Genomic DNA, 17500 nt, shown 5'->3' on the forward strand with positions numbered 1-17500 from the left:
TATATATATTTATAATGTTTTTAAGTTATGCTCACTTATACCCATAAAAGTTCCCTTTAATCAAAAAATGTTCATTAAAATGACTCAAAAAGAACATGTTATGTTATTTGAACGTTCGGGTTTACAGTGTATAATTCGTCTGTCTACATCTCCAAAGCTCAAAATGCTCTGTTCCACCTTGTGATGTCATGAAATGGTAGTTAACAGGTAGTTCTAGATAACAGAAACTGGCAGAGCTGAAATGATCAAAATGATAGTAGTGTAAGAGTATGGCATTCAGAAACACTGTGCTGTGCTTTCTGTTTGAGAGAAGAACTCAGCCCAAATATGCAGGGTTTGTGTTAAACTTGTGTGGATGAAACACAACACAACTCCAAGTCTTAAACACAACACAACACAACTCCAAGTCTTAAACACAACACAACACAACTCCAAGTCTTAAACACAACACAACACAACTCCAAGTCTTAAACACAACACAACACAACACAACTCCAAGTCTGTTTGTAACACTACATCCTAACATAGATCAGAAAATAACCACATGTGGGATTATTAAAGGTTGACCATGAGCAGCTGAATGGGTTTCTCCACAGTACTCAATGTTAATGTTGTTTCGTGCAGGTTTTGCAATGTTTGCCACCACCTTGGCCATCTCTTTAGGGGGCATAACTGCATCCAGACATCTCCACGGTGACCTGCTCCAGAACGTTCTGCGCTCTCCCATGGCATTCTTCGAGAGCACGCCCAGTGGGAGCCTTCTGAACCGCTTCTCCAAAGAGATCGACGCCATCGACTGCATGATCCCCGACGGCCTCAAGATGATGCTGGGTTACCTGTTCAAACTGCTCGAGGTGTGCATCATCGTGCTCCTGGCCACGCCCCTCATTGGACTGGTGCTCCTCCCACTGGCTGTGCTGTATGTCCTCTTCCAGGTAACAAGGCCCTGTCCCTAAAGGGCCCATATTACATTATTTTCTGATCTATGTTGTACTGTACTTTCCTTGTTACAAACAGACCTGGAGTGTTGTGTTTTATTTCATTCACACATGTTTAACACACAAATCATGGATGTTTAGGCTGAATTCTTCTTTCAAAGAGAAAACACTCCACATTGTCGACAGAGTTTTTAAACTCTTTACACCTTCACTAGAATCATCTGAGTAATTTCAACCCTGAAATTACTAATCTCTTCTGAACTAAAGGTAAAAGGAGCTGTTAACTTGAAAACTACTGCTACATGACATCACAAGGTGGAACAGAGCATTTGGAGCTTTGGAGATGTAGGCAGACTAATAATAAATAGTTACTCAAACATGTTTGAAAGAAACAAACACAACTCCAGGTCTGTTTTTAATGAGGCACCAATATGGCCCATGTACCATTTGTTCTTTTGAATTTCAATTAAGAACGAAAAACAATAAAATAGGAAAACAGTTTGTTATTTCATTATTCGGTTTTACTGTCCAACAAAAAAATTATTTTGACCTCTATTTCTAGTATTTAATGTTAAAGTTTAATTAAATAACATCAATTAAAAAAAAACTAAAAAAAAAACAAAAAAAACATTGTGCCTATTTGAATTTGGATATTTTAATTTCTCTGGTTTATTTGCCCCGGAATTGTTGCTGCTAGAAGGACTTACATGAGAAATCGTTGCAATTTTGTTCAGTTGACCCCATAGAACTATAATAAAATATATTTTTTTTAATTATAGATCCATGGTTGACACTGCAGCAGAACTTCCAGGGAGAGAGAGAATAAAATATCAAAAATAAAATAGGTTTTTGATTGGTGTTATGTGAAATAAACTTTTTGGAATAATATTGGAAATAAAAAACTCTTTTTTTGTTTGACACTAAAACGGAATAATGAAATATCAAACTGGTTTCTCATTTTATTCTGTATTGTTCTTAACTGAAATTCAAAAGAACAAATGGTACACGGACCCAATGTTCTAACATGACTTACAGTTTTTCTCCGTTTCTTCCATTTCTTGAAACAGAAAGGACATTCTTAAAACTATAAGATCATTAGGCCAAACTGTTCTGTACAACATGACAGCTCAGCAGCAAAAGCTCATATCTCTCCCAAAACTGTTCACACATGATTCAAAACAGATTCTTTTCCCATATAAAGAGTCAGGAGCATCAGAATTGCAGAGATCCTTCTCAGTTGCTTTGGCTCTTTTACAGTAGCTCAGTGCTTTTGTCAAAATAACCTGGATGGTTCAGCACAACACCATGGATCACCTGCAAAAACTCCTTTCTCATAGAAACAGTCATTGCCCCAAATTGCATCATCCCTTTGACCTTGTGTCACTGCAGCTCAAAATGCTTAGATGTTTTGTCACCATGGCAGAGGTCAAACTAACACAATACAATTATGGATAAAAATGAAAAAAAGGATTTCATAGTAAGAGCCTCCAAAATTTGACATCACACACACTGCTCTCACACTTCCACACATCAGAGTACATGAAAAGAAAATGTATACAGTATTCTGTACATGTACCAAATATAAACACAAAAAAAAAAGAAAAAAAAATGTAGCCCATGTAATCAACTCATGGGCTCATTGTGTAAACTGTAGGTGACTTGTACAGAACCATTTGCAAAGATGCACTGAGACACTTGAGACATGCACTAAGACATTTGAAATTTGATGAAATCAGTGAGAAATGTCATTCTGTTGTGAACGACTGTAAGGTAGTTTGGAGATTTGTCCATGTTGTTTTGTGAATGTCATTTCTGTTTCAAGAAATGAACCAAACCAGTGGAGAAAAACTGTAAATCTCACAATACTCAATTTTGCATAATATAGGACATTTAAGTCATCATCGTTATGACCAGTCGGGCTTGGTGAGAAGCTTTGGTGAGAGAGAAGCTTTGGGCATCCAGACCACAGATCTGTAAATAGATCTACACAAAATCAAGTCCATTGATACTGCAGTGAAAAAGTGTTTTTTTTTCCTGTAGAGCACAATGGAAACACAAACTGCTTGTGTCCTGCTGATCAGCTGATTAGAATAGTTGAATTTTGTGGTAATTTTTGCCTATCTTCAAATCATGAAAATGCTGCTAAAGGCTCCAGGGTCGTTTGACAGTTTACAGCGCAGCTCTGATTTTCAGCCCAAAGTTTGTAATGTTGAAAATGTGTTAGTCAAAGTCTGGAATGATTAAGAACAGAGACTGTGTGCCATTGAAGGAGCTCTTTGACATATTTTAAAGCTACAGCACATCTGACCATACCCATCTCATAGGATGAATATGAAATATGTTCTTTACTCACAGTTCCGAATGGTTACAGGCTCTTTTTGTAGTGTGTAGACCAGGTTCAGTGACTTTGTTGTTTGCAGAGGTTCTATGTGGTGTGCTCCTGTCAGCTGAGGCGTTTGGAGGCTGTCAGCCGCTCTCCAATCTACACTCACTTTAACCAGAGTGTCCAGGGAGCAGCCGTCATCAGAGCCTTCAGAGAGCAGGAGCGCTTCATCCTGTTGGCCAACCAACACATCGACACCAACCAGGAGGCCTACTTCCCTCGCTTTGTGGCTACCAGGTCAGAGCACACCGGGTCAGAGCACACCGGGTCAGAGCACACCGGTTCAGAGAACATCAGGTCAGAGAAGACCAGGTCATAGAACATCAGGTCAGAGCACACCAGGTCAGAGCACAGCAGGCCCACTCTAAAGGACACAGGAATGAACACACAACATAAAGGAACATTCACGAAATGATTTCTTTCTTTTTAGGATGACAGAAAAGTCCATTAGAGATATTAAACATAAACCAGGTGAAAACATCTACACTTAGTGTTAAAAGGTAAATTATAGTATTGTAAAAGCAAATTATATTATTGAATTCCTCCACCTTAATTTCAAACAGCATCACTGGAAAACTGTAACGTCACGTGAACTGAACCTCATCAAATAAATAGACAGTCAGACAGATAAATACTTTATTGGTCCCCAGACGGGGAAATTCAGGTGTCAGACTCTTTATAAGTTGCACTTGAAAAGTCAGTATGCTTCCTTTACTGTCTCAGATCTGGTCATGTGTCCAGTTCTGCGCTGCACACGCTGGTTTGTTAATGCTGCTGTTCATGTGCGTGCTTGTGTGCTGCAGGTGGCTGGCCGTAAACCTGGAGTTTCTGGGGAACCTTCTAGTGTTGGCTTCTGCTCTCTTCTCTGTGCTCGGGAAAAATGAGCTGAGTTCTGGAATAGTGGGGTTGGCCATTTCTCATTCTCTGCAGGTACAGGAATATTTAATATCCACCACAATATAGGTACTATTCTTTTTTCTTGTGTGAAGTCAATGATTGTTTATATGTTCTTATCTTATGATATGGTGTGTGCGTGTGCAGGTGACAGGTGTGCTCAGTTGGATCGTCCGCTCCTGGACAGATGTGGAAAACAACATTGTGTCTGTGGAGAGGGTGAAGGAATACGCCCACACGCCCAAAGAGGTGCATACTAATCAGCCTCTCATTTAAAGGAAAACAACCCCCCAGAGCCTAGACACAGGGGGTGGAGTCTAGACAATGAGGGAGGAGCCTATACACTGAAGGTGGTGCCTAGACACGAGGGGTGAAGGACAAACACCTTCATGAACTATAAAGCTGAAAGGCATGATGGGAAATGCAGTACTGTCAAACACGTGCACTCACAGCTGACTGACAGATGATATGTTTTGACGCTCTGCAGTGCGGAAGCGCTCCTCCCTCATCTTTCTTCATCTTTTCTATGTTTATATCAACACAGATGAGTAAAAGAGAAATAAATAGACAGAAAAGGGTCCTGGGGGGTGGAGCCTATAGACACTGGGGGTGGAGCATAGACACTGGCAGGTGGAGCCTATAGGCATTTGAAATGTAAACGAGTGTGTGTTTTTGAGGCCCCCTGGAGGTCAGAGCCCGGGGCCCTGTCTCCGCTGTGGCCCTCTTCAGGCTCCATCAGCTTTGAGGACTTTGGACTGCAGTACCGCCAAGGCTTAGACTGGGCCCTCAAAGACATCACCCTCCACGTCCAAGATGGAGAGAAGGTAACAACCGCTACCTACACGTGTCACTATATTTACTGTGAATCTTTACAGTTTGCTTTCAGTATTTTCTGAAGGAATTAAAGGCCAGGATCAAATGCAGCCATTTACAGTAAACATGATGGTGATGATCAGATGACCAGAGATGGTTATGTTAAAGTTACACCTTGAGGAGAAAATGACATCAAGAATTCTGTAAAATAAGAGGATTCTTATTTAAATGTAACCCAGGACTGTGATTTTTGCTACTCCTTTTACATTTAGTAACAATCCATTTGCATTTTATTTTGGTCTGAGTGTAGGAATTTAAATATTTTGGTGGTCACAATTGTGGGAAAGAGCGAGCTTGCATTTTTCTTTGCATACAAAAAACAGATATGACTATCCCCACTTTTTTATTAGTTTATAATTATTTAAGGGACATTTTTGATGTTGGTTGTTCAATATATAACACCACAGTGGCCTGGTGGATAATGTCCAACACTACTCTACACATTCTCCATTCTCCACCCTCATCTATTGAAAAGGTAAGGTCCTGTAGCTGCTAAAGAGACATCTAAAGGTCCTTTAGCTTCTACAAGGACCAGTGTGAAGAACATCTGAGGTCCTTATGTATAAGTGAGAACTGCATCTAAGTCATTTTCAGTATAATTTCACTGAGCTAAGACTGTAATGACTTGATAAATCTATCTCAGTGAAAACAATACTCTCATAATAATGCTAAACTGTCACTGCTTTTGACCTCGAGTCACTAAGATAGTGACACACACATGTATATTCAAAGTTATTTCACATGAATGAATGAAGCTTTACTGTTTAAGATCGTTACTTTTACTTGTAGTTTCCCCAGATATATTTAATTGTCTTTGTTATTTAAAGTAAGCTCATTCTTTTTGAGTAACTCCAAGTCTCCAAGTCACACACTTAAACATTCCTCTGATCTGGGCAAGATTTTAAAACTTACATCAGGTTTCTCATCTTGTTTTCAGATTTATTATCTACTTGAATTTGATTAATTCTAGTCTAGAAGTCATTTATTTCAACATAACTTGTGAAGTAAAATGATCTTGCTGCATGGACAAATCATTTCACTACTTTTAAGTCATTTTCTGATAGATTTAAGTGTTTATATCTTAAATTTTGGCCCAGCTTTTTTGCACTGCTCTACACATTCAGTATGTCTACTTCTCCCCATCACTGACACTTGGCTCCAGTCTCTGTATAAGACTGTGTGACTAAAGCTCTACTGCGGCACTTTGAGAAGTTTCAGTCTGAGTTAATATTAGTGTATTAGTTACTCTGCCTGCTTCACTCACATTTCTGTAAAAGCTGTGATTAGGCCTGTCACGATAACAAACATTTGTTGTTTAAGGAAATATTGGAGATAAACAATACATATCATGCAACATACACAGTAACCCACACAGGATTATTTCTGAGTCATAGAAGTTATTTATTAACCCTCTACAGCTATTGCAGTGTTGTGTACTACAGAGAAAAGTACCCACAATGAATGTTTTATCTGTCATAAGTCTCTATAGTAATTACTGAGACATGTTTATGTGATGTCACCTGAAAATGAGTTAACCCAATATGAAGTTGCCGGTAACTCAGCCCATGAGTGGCTCCACTGACCTTCAGAGTAATACAAGCATGAGACACGTCGCATCATTCAGTGTCATCCTTTAGTCGATCAAATGAACTCTGTAATTACATTGAGCAGCGCTGGAGTCCTATTACCGACCATTCCCAGTAACAACATGATCAATGTCCATGGCTCGTGTCCCCGTGTCCATGGCAACAGGCTCCGGAACCGAGGGACAGCGTGGAGAGGGAGGTCACAACATCACAAGACTACAAAAGTGTCCACATGTCTACACAGCTGTTTTTAAACAGAAGTTTCTTTGCAAACACAAGAGAAGAGATGAGGGACAGTGATGAGCCAGTTTCAGAGGTTGTTACAATATCTGCCATTTTTAAATCCACTTATTCTTGCATTTCTTTTGGCAAAGTAAATACACAATACAAAATGGACCCAAGGCTAATCAAATCCTTCTTTCCAATGTCTAACCAAACATGTCTCTTCTCTTTACAAACTAATGTGTACAGGGTAAAACAAATACAATTTGCATCTTGTCTTTAGAAGTACATTATATCAATTCAGTTCCCTGTAAAATCCTCAAGTACTTTCTCCCTAAGTTAGAAGGCTAAGGGTAAGGTGCATGTTATCCTCCCTATAAGGACATTTGTCCTCTGCATTTGACCCATGTTTCAGTGATAATGGGGCTACCTGTCAGGAGCGTTGGGCAGTGCACAGAAACCCGTGTCCAGATCTTGAGCTGGTCTTGGTCCAGACTATCTTAGCTGGAGGATTTGACCTGTTGTTCATGTTTTGATTGATGGGGGAAAGTGAAGTGCCTGAAAGAAGCCCACATAAACATAAGCAGAACATGCAAATTCTCAAGCACCCGGGAGTTGAACCTGGAATATTTTTGATTTGAGGCAAATGTGCTACCCACTCAGCCACAAATAGTATAATGTGTGGCCTCTGGTGTGGGCCCTGTGCCCTAAAATATACATAAGTACAGTACTTTACTACTTTTACTTTGTTATGTTCCACCACTGCATCCAATACAGCTTAAGAACAATGATAACTGGACACAAAAGCCACCTGAAGAGCACCAGCCACAGTGACAGTGTTCAGTTTGGACACTAGAGCCAACGTGCGACATTCAAAAGTTCAGTACTTTAACTGAAGTGACTTAAGTTGAGTAACTTTTACTTGTACTGTGTACAAGTAAAACTGAACATGTTTATCTTCACTTCACCGTGATATAATTATATGATTTATGGATGAAAAAGAAGAATGACACATGTTTCAAAATAAAGTGTGTGAAAGCCTGTGTGTGCCTGTTCTGATGTGGTTCCTGGGCGTTCCTGTGCTGTAGATCGGGATCGTTGGTCGGACTGGAGCAGGAAAGTCCTCCCTGGCTCTGGGACTCTTCAGGATCCTGGAAGCTGCGAGTGGGAGAATCTGCATCGATGGAATTGATGTCTCCCTCATAGGCCTCCACGATCTGAGGTCCAGATTAACCATCATCCCCCAGGTCAGTGAACGAAACGCGCACACATCTGCATTTCCATCAGTACTCCTGTGATCCAGACAAAGACTTTCTTTATTTAACCTGGACAAACCCAAAAGCCTTTGTTTCCACTCGCTGACTTTGGAGCAAGTCAATACAGACTTCAAATGTCTCCACTGTGCACATAGACACACTCCACACACGTACCCGCACACGCACACACACGCACACACACACAGATCCACACACACCCACTTCACACAGACCCACTACACACAAACCTGCTCCAACTGTATCAATGTAAGAGGCTAATGACAATCCTGATCAAACCATTTTATAATTGTCACAAAAAAAAAGTTTTCTAACACGCAAGTCTGTGGAATTAACTTGTTTTAGATGAATATTGTGTGTTTGACGCGTGTGTGTTGTGTGTGTGTGTCTCAGGACCCTGTGCTCTTCTCTGGAACCCTCCGTATGAACCTGGACCCGTACGAGACGTGCTCTGACTCTGCTCTTTGGGACGTGCTGCACCTGTCCCACCTCAGCACCTTTGTGTCCAGCCTGCCCCACAAGCTGGAGCACCTGTGCAGTGAGGGTGGAGAGAACCTCAGGTCAGTGTGTGTACATGTGTGTGTGTGATATAGTACCCGTGTGTGTGATATACCTGTGTGTGTGAGTGCAGTGTGGGTCAGAGGCAGCTCCTGTGTCTGGCCCGTGCCCTGCTGAGGAAGAGTCGTGTTCTGGTGTTGGACGAGGCCACAGCCGCGGTGGACCTGGAGACCGACCGCCTCATCCAGTCCACCATCCGCACGCACTTCAGGGAGTGTAGTGTGCTGACCATCGCCCACCGCCTCAACACTATACTGGACTACAACAGGTCTGAGTACACACACGCTCACACACACACACACACTCATACACATGCTCACACACACAGACGCTCGCACACACACGCAGACACATGCACACACACATGCCTATACACACGCTCACACACACACACATACACACACATGCTCACACACACACCCTCACACACATTTGGCATCTTAAAAACATTTAGTCTTTTAATGACTATTATTTTAGTGGATTGGATATTTTGGTAATATTCGATCATTTCAAACACACTCGAGCAGTTTGAAGCATTTGGATTGAATCTTAGCCTTGGTTATATCTCTCACTTTCAGTGATTAGTTTGTCGTTAAAATGAGTTTTGACATTGACTTCTGTCATATAAATAAGTAGTAAAAGCACCACTCTTTTGAATGGCTCTTTGAGATGAACAGATCCACAAGCTTTGGATCTAATGAAAGAGCCAAATGTCCCATCACTAAGTTGTTATACATATAAATTTAAATCCACCTGAAGTGAGCTTAGGAGTTCTAAATATGTGGTGTTTCTGCCTCCTGTTACTTCTGCAATACTATAAAATAAGCATTCAAAATAAAGTGATGAAACACAGTGACACATGAACTATTGTTTAGAAAAACATATATGTAGAAGCCAGGGTGGGATTTGGAATCTGAAAAAACTATATTTTGTCATCCTATGCATTCAAATGGCTTTCAAAAAATTAAGAAGCAACGAAAAGGTGAATGGCTTAATCTATAGCCTCCATGTAGCAGTCAGTTTCAAAAGGACACACACTTGGCAGAAATAAAACAGAAATGAGAAACATGCCTCATTTAAACTACAATATGTGTCTCAACATACAAACTGCTACAATGGAGAGAGATGCAGTTATCAAACCACTCAAAGTGATCATGCTATAACATACAGATACATACAGATAACATTACTAACGTATTTGGGACTAATTCCGGAACTAAACCAGGACAAGAGCAGATCCAAAGCAGGTCTACCATCTGGACTGAAAGTGGGCTGAAACCAGGATCCAGCAGGGACAAATGTGAGTGCAGCCTTAGATTTCAGCTGTATCTAATGGATTCTGGTGTATCCATTTGTCCTTAAGGAAGCATCCAATTGAAATCTTTTTAACAAAAGGCTGGAGTTCAGTTGGACTTCAGGATACCCACCAAGGTCATTGGAGGGGTGATTTTAAGGTTCAAGAGAAGAATAGGGTAATTGGCGCTGTACTTTGGCTTTAGCAGAGGTTTTGTTGTAAATGAGGGAGAGGTAGTTTTACATCATCATAGTTTTTACATACACCAGCTTCTGCTTGTGGACTCTGCTTCTCTCCCCAGGGAGGGCAGGGCCTACTGAAGACCGAAACAACAGGAGCTTAGGTGGAGGAGTAGAAGGTCACCCAGTGGAGCTCTTGTAGGGGGCAGGGTCATTTAATGGGGAAACTGCCAAATAAATTTTTTTTTTAAAAATGCCTGAAAATCAGTTTTTGCTTTGTTCACACATGACCCTGTTCATTTGATTTAAAAAAATCAAAAACAAAGCAAATTTAGAAATCAGTAAATGTGTTTGTTTCATTCATTTGATCTGTGCATAATAAATAATAATAATACATTTTATGCTACTCAGTCCTCGTCAGTCAAGCCATAGAGAGCTAGAGCCAGGAACAGTGACAACAAAAAATATAACCCCAAAATTGTATTTAAGCCTGACAAATAAGATAATTTGTGTTTTAAGTATGTAATACAGTATATCTGTGCATAAAAATAAAAAGTAGATGTATTTGTCCAGTACCAACTTAAAAGTCAAGATTTTGCCTTAATCAAAAATGCTAAGTGTGTTTAATAATCCAGCCCATCTGAATAATCTCTTATTGAACATGATGATAATTCTTAAAGATACTTCTGACCACACTCCTTCTCCCGGGAGTATACAGTACACATTGCTGTAGTTACATTCTTATCATCTTCTACTACATGGAGTCTGTACCACACGTGTTATGAACAAATCCATAGCCTCTCACGGACTTTTGCCTTCTTGCTAATGATGTTAACTAAAACATACTAAGCATTTTCATACAAGTGGAAATCTGGTGCAATAGAAGTTTGAATTGAAACTCATTTAATCCTGTCTCTGATGGATGGCAGCAGGAGCTCCAGTTGAAATCTAAGGCTTTGTCCTGCTTTAAACAATCATTTCACTGGATGAAGCGGCGCTTCTGCGCTTCTGGAGTCAGTTTAACCAAAAGGTGAAATTCTATTAGATATTAAAATATCAGCATGAACTGTGGCTTTAAGCTGCACATGAGCCTGGAGCAGAAGCACAGGAGGTCAGGTCGGGCAGCAGTCAACAGAGATAAACACACCACGATGCACAGGCTCCTTTGGGTGCTTGTGTGGCCTGTGGGTGGGTTTCTGATGAGCACATGACCTCTGATATCCACACTGTATACAAGACAGAGTAAAGCCAGGAGCACATGACCTCTGACCTCTCTGGCCTACAGGGTGGTGGTGATGGACCAGGGTTCAGTTGTGGAGATGGCGCCCCCTGCAGTTCTCCTCCAGCAGCGTGGACATTTCTACAGGATGTGTGCAGAGGCCGGCCTGGTGTAGCCACAACAACTGGATCTGGACCTGTCAGTGTGGCTATATGTTTACAAATCTTGTATTTATTCCAATTGCAGCAGTGATACTTTGCAGCTGATGTCATCATCATTCCTGGGGGGAAGGTGATGCTAACTAGAGGCACTGTGTTGTCTGAAAAGCTCTTTTACTCAAATTAGATTTAATCTGAGTTTTGTTTTAACACGATCTGACCAGAAAGAGCTGAACTACAACACATGAGATGTTTTATGTTGTGTGTCTCTTTCATGGAAAGTCACTGCAAAGTATCAACTGGTGTTTTTCAGATTCTAGAATATAATGATGTCAAACTCTCAGATGGGGCACAGACCGATTTCTCTACTGACAACAAATGTTGAACTTGATCATGTCTATTAGAGATTGGACCAAACACAAATCTGCATTTGAACAATACTATAGTAAATGTGTGATGACATTATAACATTGTGTTTGAAGAATATTTGTGGTACAGTATTTTTCATGATTTTGCAATAAAAGTCAATTATTATAAATAAGAATCGCAGTAGATTACAGTGTTTCTCATCGTCTCATACTGAGACGATGGAGGCACATGCAATCCATATGTGAAACTTTTGATTTAATACAACATCTGGAGTGTAAAGTTCACCTTTACCTCTACACATCAAGTATACGCCTGATCACAGAGTAAATATACTTTATAGTCCTAACAGTTCTACAGGTGTATTACTCTGTTTTGTAACACACACTTTTACACCACGGAGGCAAAAATCTGATTATGGAGCCATCTCCTCTTTTAATGGGAAACACTGCTTCACTTTGTAGAATATGATGATTTTCAGAAGTTATGAGCATCTTACTGCAGTTCCATTGTGTGGAGAACCGTCAGTTTTGTTTCATATATAGAGTATAGAGGAAAGATCTTTTTTGTACAGGTTTGTATAGGTGCAATTGCAGTGTTGCAACAGGCAGTGTCACAACAGCTGCAAGAAATTAAGAATGTCATAATATATTGTCCATAAAGGATTGAAATTGGCCCTTGGGGTAGCACCATGTTCTAAACTTAGTTATCGTGGAGTAATTGCTCTTGTAGACAGGATACATGTCATGTTCATTATTTTAAAATGAAAAAATCTCCCACAGATTTCTGAGTGTAAAGGTGCGTGCTCTTCCAGGGGCATAATCTATAAATCCTGGAGCTGTAGGTGCACGCACCCCCTGCAGTGTTCAAAAACTGGAGCAAGTTTTCTGCTCATGTTCATCACACGGTAATGAGCTTATAAAAATATGCAGAGGTTTACTCTGCCAGTGGGAATGCGCGCACACACGTACACGCACGTACGCGCGCACTCACAAACGCTCACGTTGGGTTTCCATGCTTCTTGGGGACATAACGTTAACGTCCATTCATTTCCTGCAGGCTGACCTTAACCTTGTGCCTTGAAGTAAACCCTGACCGTAACCTGTCTGACCCCAGGTCTCAACTTTAAAACATGCTGTTGATCTAACAGCAAAGGTTTGGCGTCATGGGACTGAGTTTTGTCCTCATACGTGAGGCAGAACTACAAAATGTGTCTGTGTGCAGCATTTAGTCCCCACAACGTCATAAATACCCACACGCACACACACTCATATGCCAGACATCTGAGCGCGTGCACGGAGCACTGAAAACAACTAGAGTGTGGTGCAGTGGAATAGGCCTATACATGTGGGTCGGTTAAACACAGGGTCACAGTGTCCCAGGACCAGGGCAGAGGACTCCACTCTTCTGGACTCCGCTGTTTTTGGAGGCGCTGCTAGATCCAGTATCAAGAAGTTGTGGGGTTTTGCGGTTAGTGAGCTCAGACTGTGATTGGTCCACTCCCAAGTCAGTTCTGTGAGGGGGAGGGGGCGAGTGTACTCCGGTCCAAGAAACCTGAGACTTTGTCAAAGTGGGATACGCGCTAGACGTGGACTGTCCCCGGGGTTTGGAGAGGGATGTCCGAAGGCTGGAGGGAACAGACACGTATGGAATAAAACTTTTTGAGTCCGGTGGAGTCCAAACTTTTGGCTGCTTTGTCCCGGGAGCGGCGGTGGCTCTGGTTCTTCTCACACGTTTCACACCTCTTGGCTCTGTACTGTCCGGGCTCCGGTGATGAGAGCAGACTTTTCTGCCGCTTGTCGCCGCATCAGAGACACATCTCCTGCGAGCGGGAACAGAGCCGCCCCGCTGTGAGTCTGGAACCCATTTGGGGGGGCTTTCTGGAGGGTTGACGTGGACTGAGCTTGGTCTGCGGAGCTGAGTGTTGTTTGTTTCGGGCTGGATCCGGAGCGTACACACCGAGGGCAGCATGTCCGCGGAGCCGTACGTGTGCGCGTTCTTCAGACTAGTTCTACCCCTCACCCTCACCGCAGGTAAGCCGAGCACACACAAGTCAAAACAAGGTGCGACGTGATGTAAAACTCATCATTTGTCTGAATGTCACCACATCTGGAGCCCAGACTGACCTCTGACCCCCGAGCGCGCGCACGTACGAGTGCCCCGTGCGTAATGCTGCTTATGACATTTAACCTGAGCCTGGATCAGTCTGACGCCATGACAGACAGAGCATGAGCAGCACAAAACTCCCATAACCTCTTGGGCCAGGAGAAGTCTGGAGGGGTTGGTTTGTGACTCAGATGGGACATGGGACACAATGTGTGATCATAAATTAGTGAGTGTGAGCACAAACATGTGTTTGAATTATTTGAACATGAATATAATGTCCATATACGTGCTGGACCAGTGCAGTAGAAACATGTTGCAGTTCTCTGTTTTAAAACCACTGTGGTCAGACAGGCCATTTTTATAACTCCACAGCCTTGAGGATCTCTGGACACGTACACTTCACTCTGAAGTAAACAAACAGAACTTCAATGAACTTTCAGTGGATTAAGATGGTGCCCTCTGTTGGTATGTAGATTAATGACACACACACATATGTGGGTGTGTGTGTGTGCGTGTGCGCTTGTGTGTATCTGCGTGTGAGGTGATGGCAGGGAAAGCATACATAGAGCAACATAATCAAAGGTTGTGGAGAATGACCGAGCCAAGATCCTGTGGGACTTTCAGATACAGACTGACAGGATGGTGATGAACCAAACAGACATAGTGGTGGACAAACAACAGAACAAAGTCATGGTGGTGGAGCGAAGCTAACTTCAGAAAAAAGGAACACAAGAAACTACCAGGGGCTCAAGGAGGAGCTGGAGAAGGTCTGGAAGGTGAAGGCATCAGTGGTACCGTGGTGATTGGAGCACTCGGGGCTGTAACCCCCAAACTGGAGTATGAACACCTTACAGGTGTCAGACTCACGTTCAGTGAGAACACTTTTTTGCCTCGTATAAGCTGCGTGGACCGTGCCTCTAAAGCAGAACTAAAACCAGGACTAAACCAGGACTAAACCAGGAGGGTTGGGGTTGGGGGGGGGTGTCTTTAGTTGACTGCAGCCCTGCACTGTACTGGTGTGTGACCCGACTGAAATGTCTAACTTGATTTCGATACTAAGGAATAGACTTGATACTTTCAATGGGACTTTTTAGTATTGATACCTGCTCAAATGAGAATCTAGTTTGAATATTAGTTTGAGTTTGAGCTGTGTTTCCCTCATGTGGTTTTCATTGTCTGTTCCAGCCTCCAGTGTGAGGTTCAGCGCCTTTTCTCTGGTCTACGTCCTGCTGCTGCTTCTGCTGCCACTGCTACCCCAGCCAACTGCCCCCAACACAGGTAATACCCCAGCCAACTGCCCCCAACACAGGTACCCCACCCACACCAATACCCCCCAACACAGGTAATACCCCAGCCACCTGCCCCCAACACAGGTAATACCCCAGCCACCTGCCCCCAACACAGGTAATACCCCAGCCAACTGCCCCCAACACAGGCAAATACCCCAGCCAACTGCCCCAACACAGGTAATACCCCAGCCAACTGCCCCCAAACACAGGCAATACCCCAGCCACCTGCCCCCAACACAGGTAATACCCCAGCCACCTGCCCCCAAACACAGGTAATACCCCAGCCAACTGCCCCCAACACAGGCAATACCCCAGCCACCTGCCCCCAACACAGGTAATACCCCAGCCAACTGCCCCCAACACACTTAAGAGTGAGCTGAGGCGTCTTGTTTAGCTCCTTGGGTTGAAAATGTGAAGTGCTGACTCACACAATGATCTTGTCACACAGGAGCCTCCTGAGGTGGACTTTAGTCCATACATGAACATACTGCTGTGTGCCCTCCATCTGAGATGATTACATCATCAAATTCTACAGAGTGAATGTAACCTACAGCTGAGTTTCAGATGACATCACAACATTCTACAGGCTAATTCACCCCGTTTACATGAGTGCTTTAATTCTAATAAAAAATAATTTAATTATTAATAAAAAATGAATTCCTCTTTAAAAAAAGACCATGTAAACACTCGATTCCAAATGATTATTCGGAAATAAACTTATTCAGAATTAAAATTGCCTATGTAATTGCGAAAGGTACTGAGGTTCCCCATTAACACCTCATCCCAACTTATCATCATGAGGTCATAAAACAGCAACATGTGGCCTAGAACTTTACACAACTCACCACATCAGCCCGGAGCAGAAGCTCTGAGATCACGTAACAGCAGTAAATACACAGAAGCACTCACCATAGCACGCAGCTCGTCCTTGGTCTTGTGTCGTCCTCTGAGCAGGTTGGTCAGACAGGTCCATAGGCTCCGTCCTCCATGTGCTGGTCCAGACGGGGGCGAGTAAGACCAGTGGACCCGTGCGGCGGCGAAGTGAGTGCTGTGTGCTGTGGCTGCTCCTGTCCTCTGTGCTCCAGGACTGCGGCTGGTACTGAGGTGGTGCAAAACATCCGGACAGAAGCGAGAATTCTGTTTGGTTGGTTATATGTTGTTGAGCATCCGTCCTCTGTGCGCTTAGTTCTTCCCCAGGGAAAACACTTCTCAGGCCGAGGCTCCTAACACCACTCCCCACTCCAGCTCATCTGGGCCCAACCTGAACCAGAGCTGCTCCCGCTGGTTCAGAAGTCTGGGTTCGGACTGTTCCCCAGCCCATACAAACTGGGGAACAGTGGTACATCCCCACACAGAACAACAAACTGAGATGACAAAAAAGACGGTAGCAGCTCAAGTGTGTGTGTTTTCCTTCATTTGACGTAAATACATTCGTGTCTCTGTCCACTCAGAACCGTTCTCTATCCCCAGATGTTGGGCGGAATTAAATAAAGATGATTTAACGTGTTTTCCATGTAAACCTTAATTTGGAATTATTATTTCCATGTAAACTCAAAGGAGAATAATTTTATTCCAAATTAATTAATTCAGAATAATTAAATTGTATGTAATTATGTAAACATGGCCATTGTATGTAATACAAATGAGGACAACTGAAATAAACATTGTTAGAGTGCAGATTTGGTTCTAGTCACAATGATCAGGTTCAACATTTGGAGAGTTCATGTTAAAGTACAGTGGAATCAATGTGCTTCTTGCCCTGTCTGAGAGTCTGACATCATCACAGTCTGAAAAATTAGAATGTAGCTGTTCTTGTTTCCTTTGCTCTGCTGTGTCCAAAGATCCGATAGTTTAGAAAATTTGATTTATCAATTCTGTTTGCATAAAAAAACACACTCCTGTTGTTGATGCCCCATTGAGTCTGCTGGATCATATGTGTGCAGCTGCTCATCGCTGAGTCACACAGTCAGGGTCAGTCCAGCTGTGCTCCTCCGTGTGCAGTATTATTATTATAGTTCAGACAGTTGAGCGAGAGACATACTACACATGTGCATTCTTCTGGGCTGAGCTCACACCTGGTTTACCTGTGACATCACTCCCACACTCACACACACTCACACACACTCACACACACTTGCTGTGGGACGCACACATATTGATA

At 42.5% G+C, this 17500-nt stretch overlaps 2 protein-coding genes across 2 annotated transcripts in view; both read left to right on the forward strand.

Moving 5' to 3' along the window:
* Positions 1-11595, forward strand: part of LOC110157756 (multidrug resistance-associated protein 1-like) — a 49090-nt gene extending 37495 nt beyond the window's left edge. Inside the window, 9 exon segments of the mRNA XM_055157956.1 lie at positions 625-935; positions 3359-3558; positions 4125-4251; positions 4363-4464; positions 4893-5039; positions 7985-8143; positions 8564-8730; positions 8802-8996; positions 11487-11595. Of these exon segments, the coding sequence (XP_055013931.1) occupies positions 625-935; positions 3359-3558; positions 4125-4251; positions 4363-4464; positions 4893-5039; positions 7985-8143; positions 8564-8730; positions 8802-8996; positions 11487-11595 (1517 nt within the window).
* Positions 11596-13909: 2314 nt separating this feature from the next.
* LOC110157757 (piezo-type mechanosensitive ion channel component 2-like) overlaps positions 13910-17500 on the forward strand; it is a 67951-nt gene continuing 64360 nt past the window's right edge. Inside the window, 2 exon segments of the mRNA XM_055157957.1 lie at positions 13910-13977; positions 15236-15328. Of these exon segments, the coding sequence (XP_055013932.1) occupies positions 13914-13977; positions 15236-15328 (157 nt within the window). The 5' untranslated portion in view covers positions 13910-13913.

The sequence above is a fragment of the Boleophthalmus pectinirostris genome, unplaced genomic scaffold (genome assembly GCF_026225935.1).
Source record: "Boleophthalmus pectinirostris isolate CB_2022bp ecotype Guang Dong unplaced genomic scaffold, ASM2622593v1 HiC_scaffold_22, whole genome shotgun sequence".
NCBI lineage: Eukaryota > Metazoa > Chordata > Actinopteri > Gobiiformes > Gobiidae > Boleophthalmus > Boleophthalmus pectinirostris.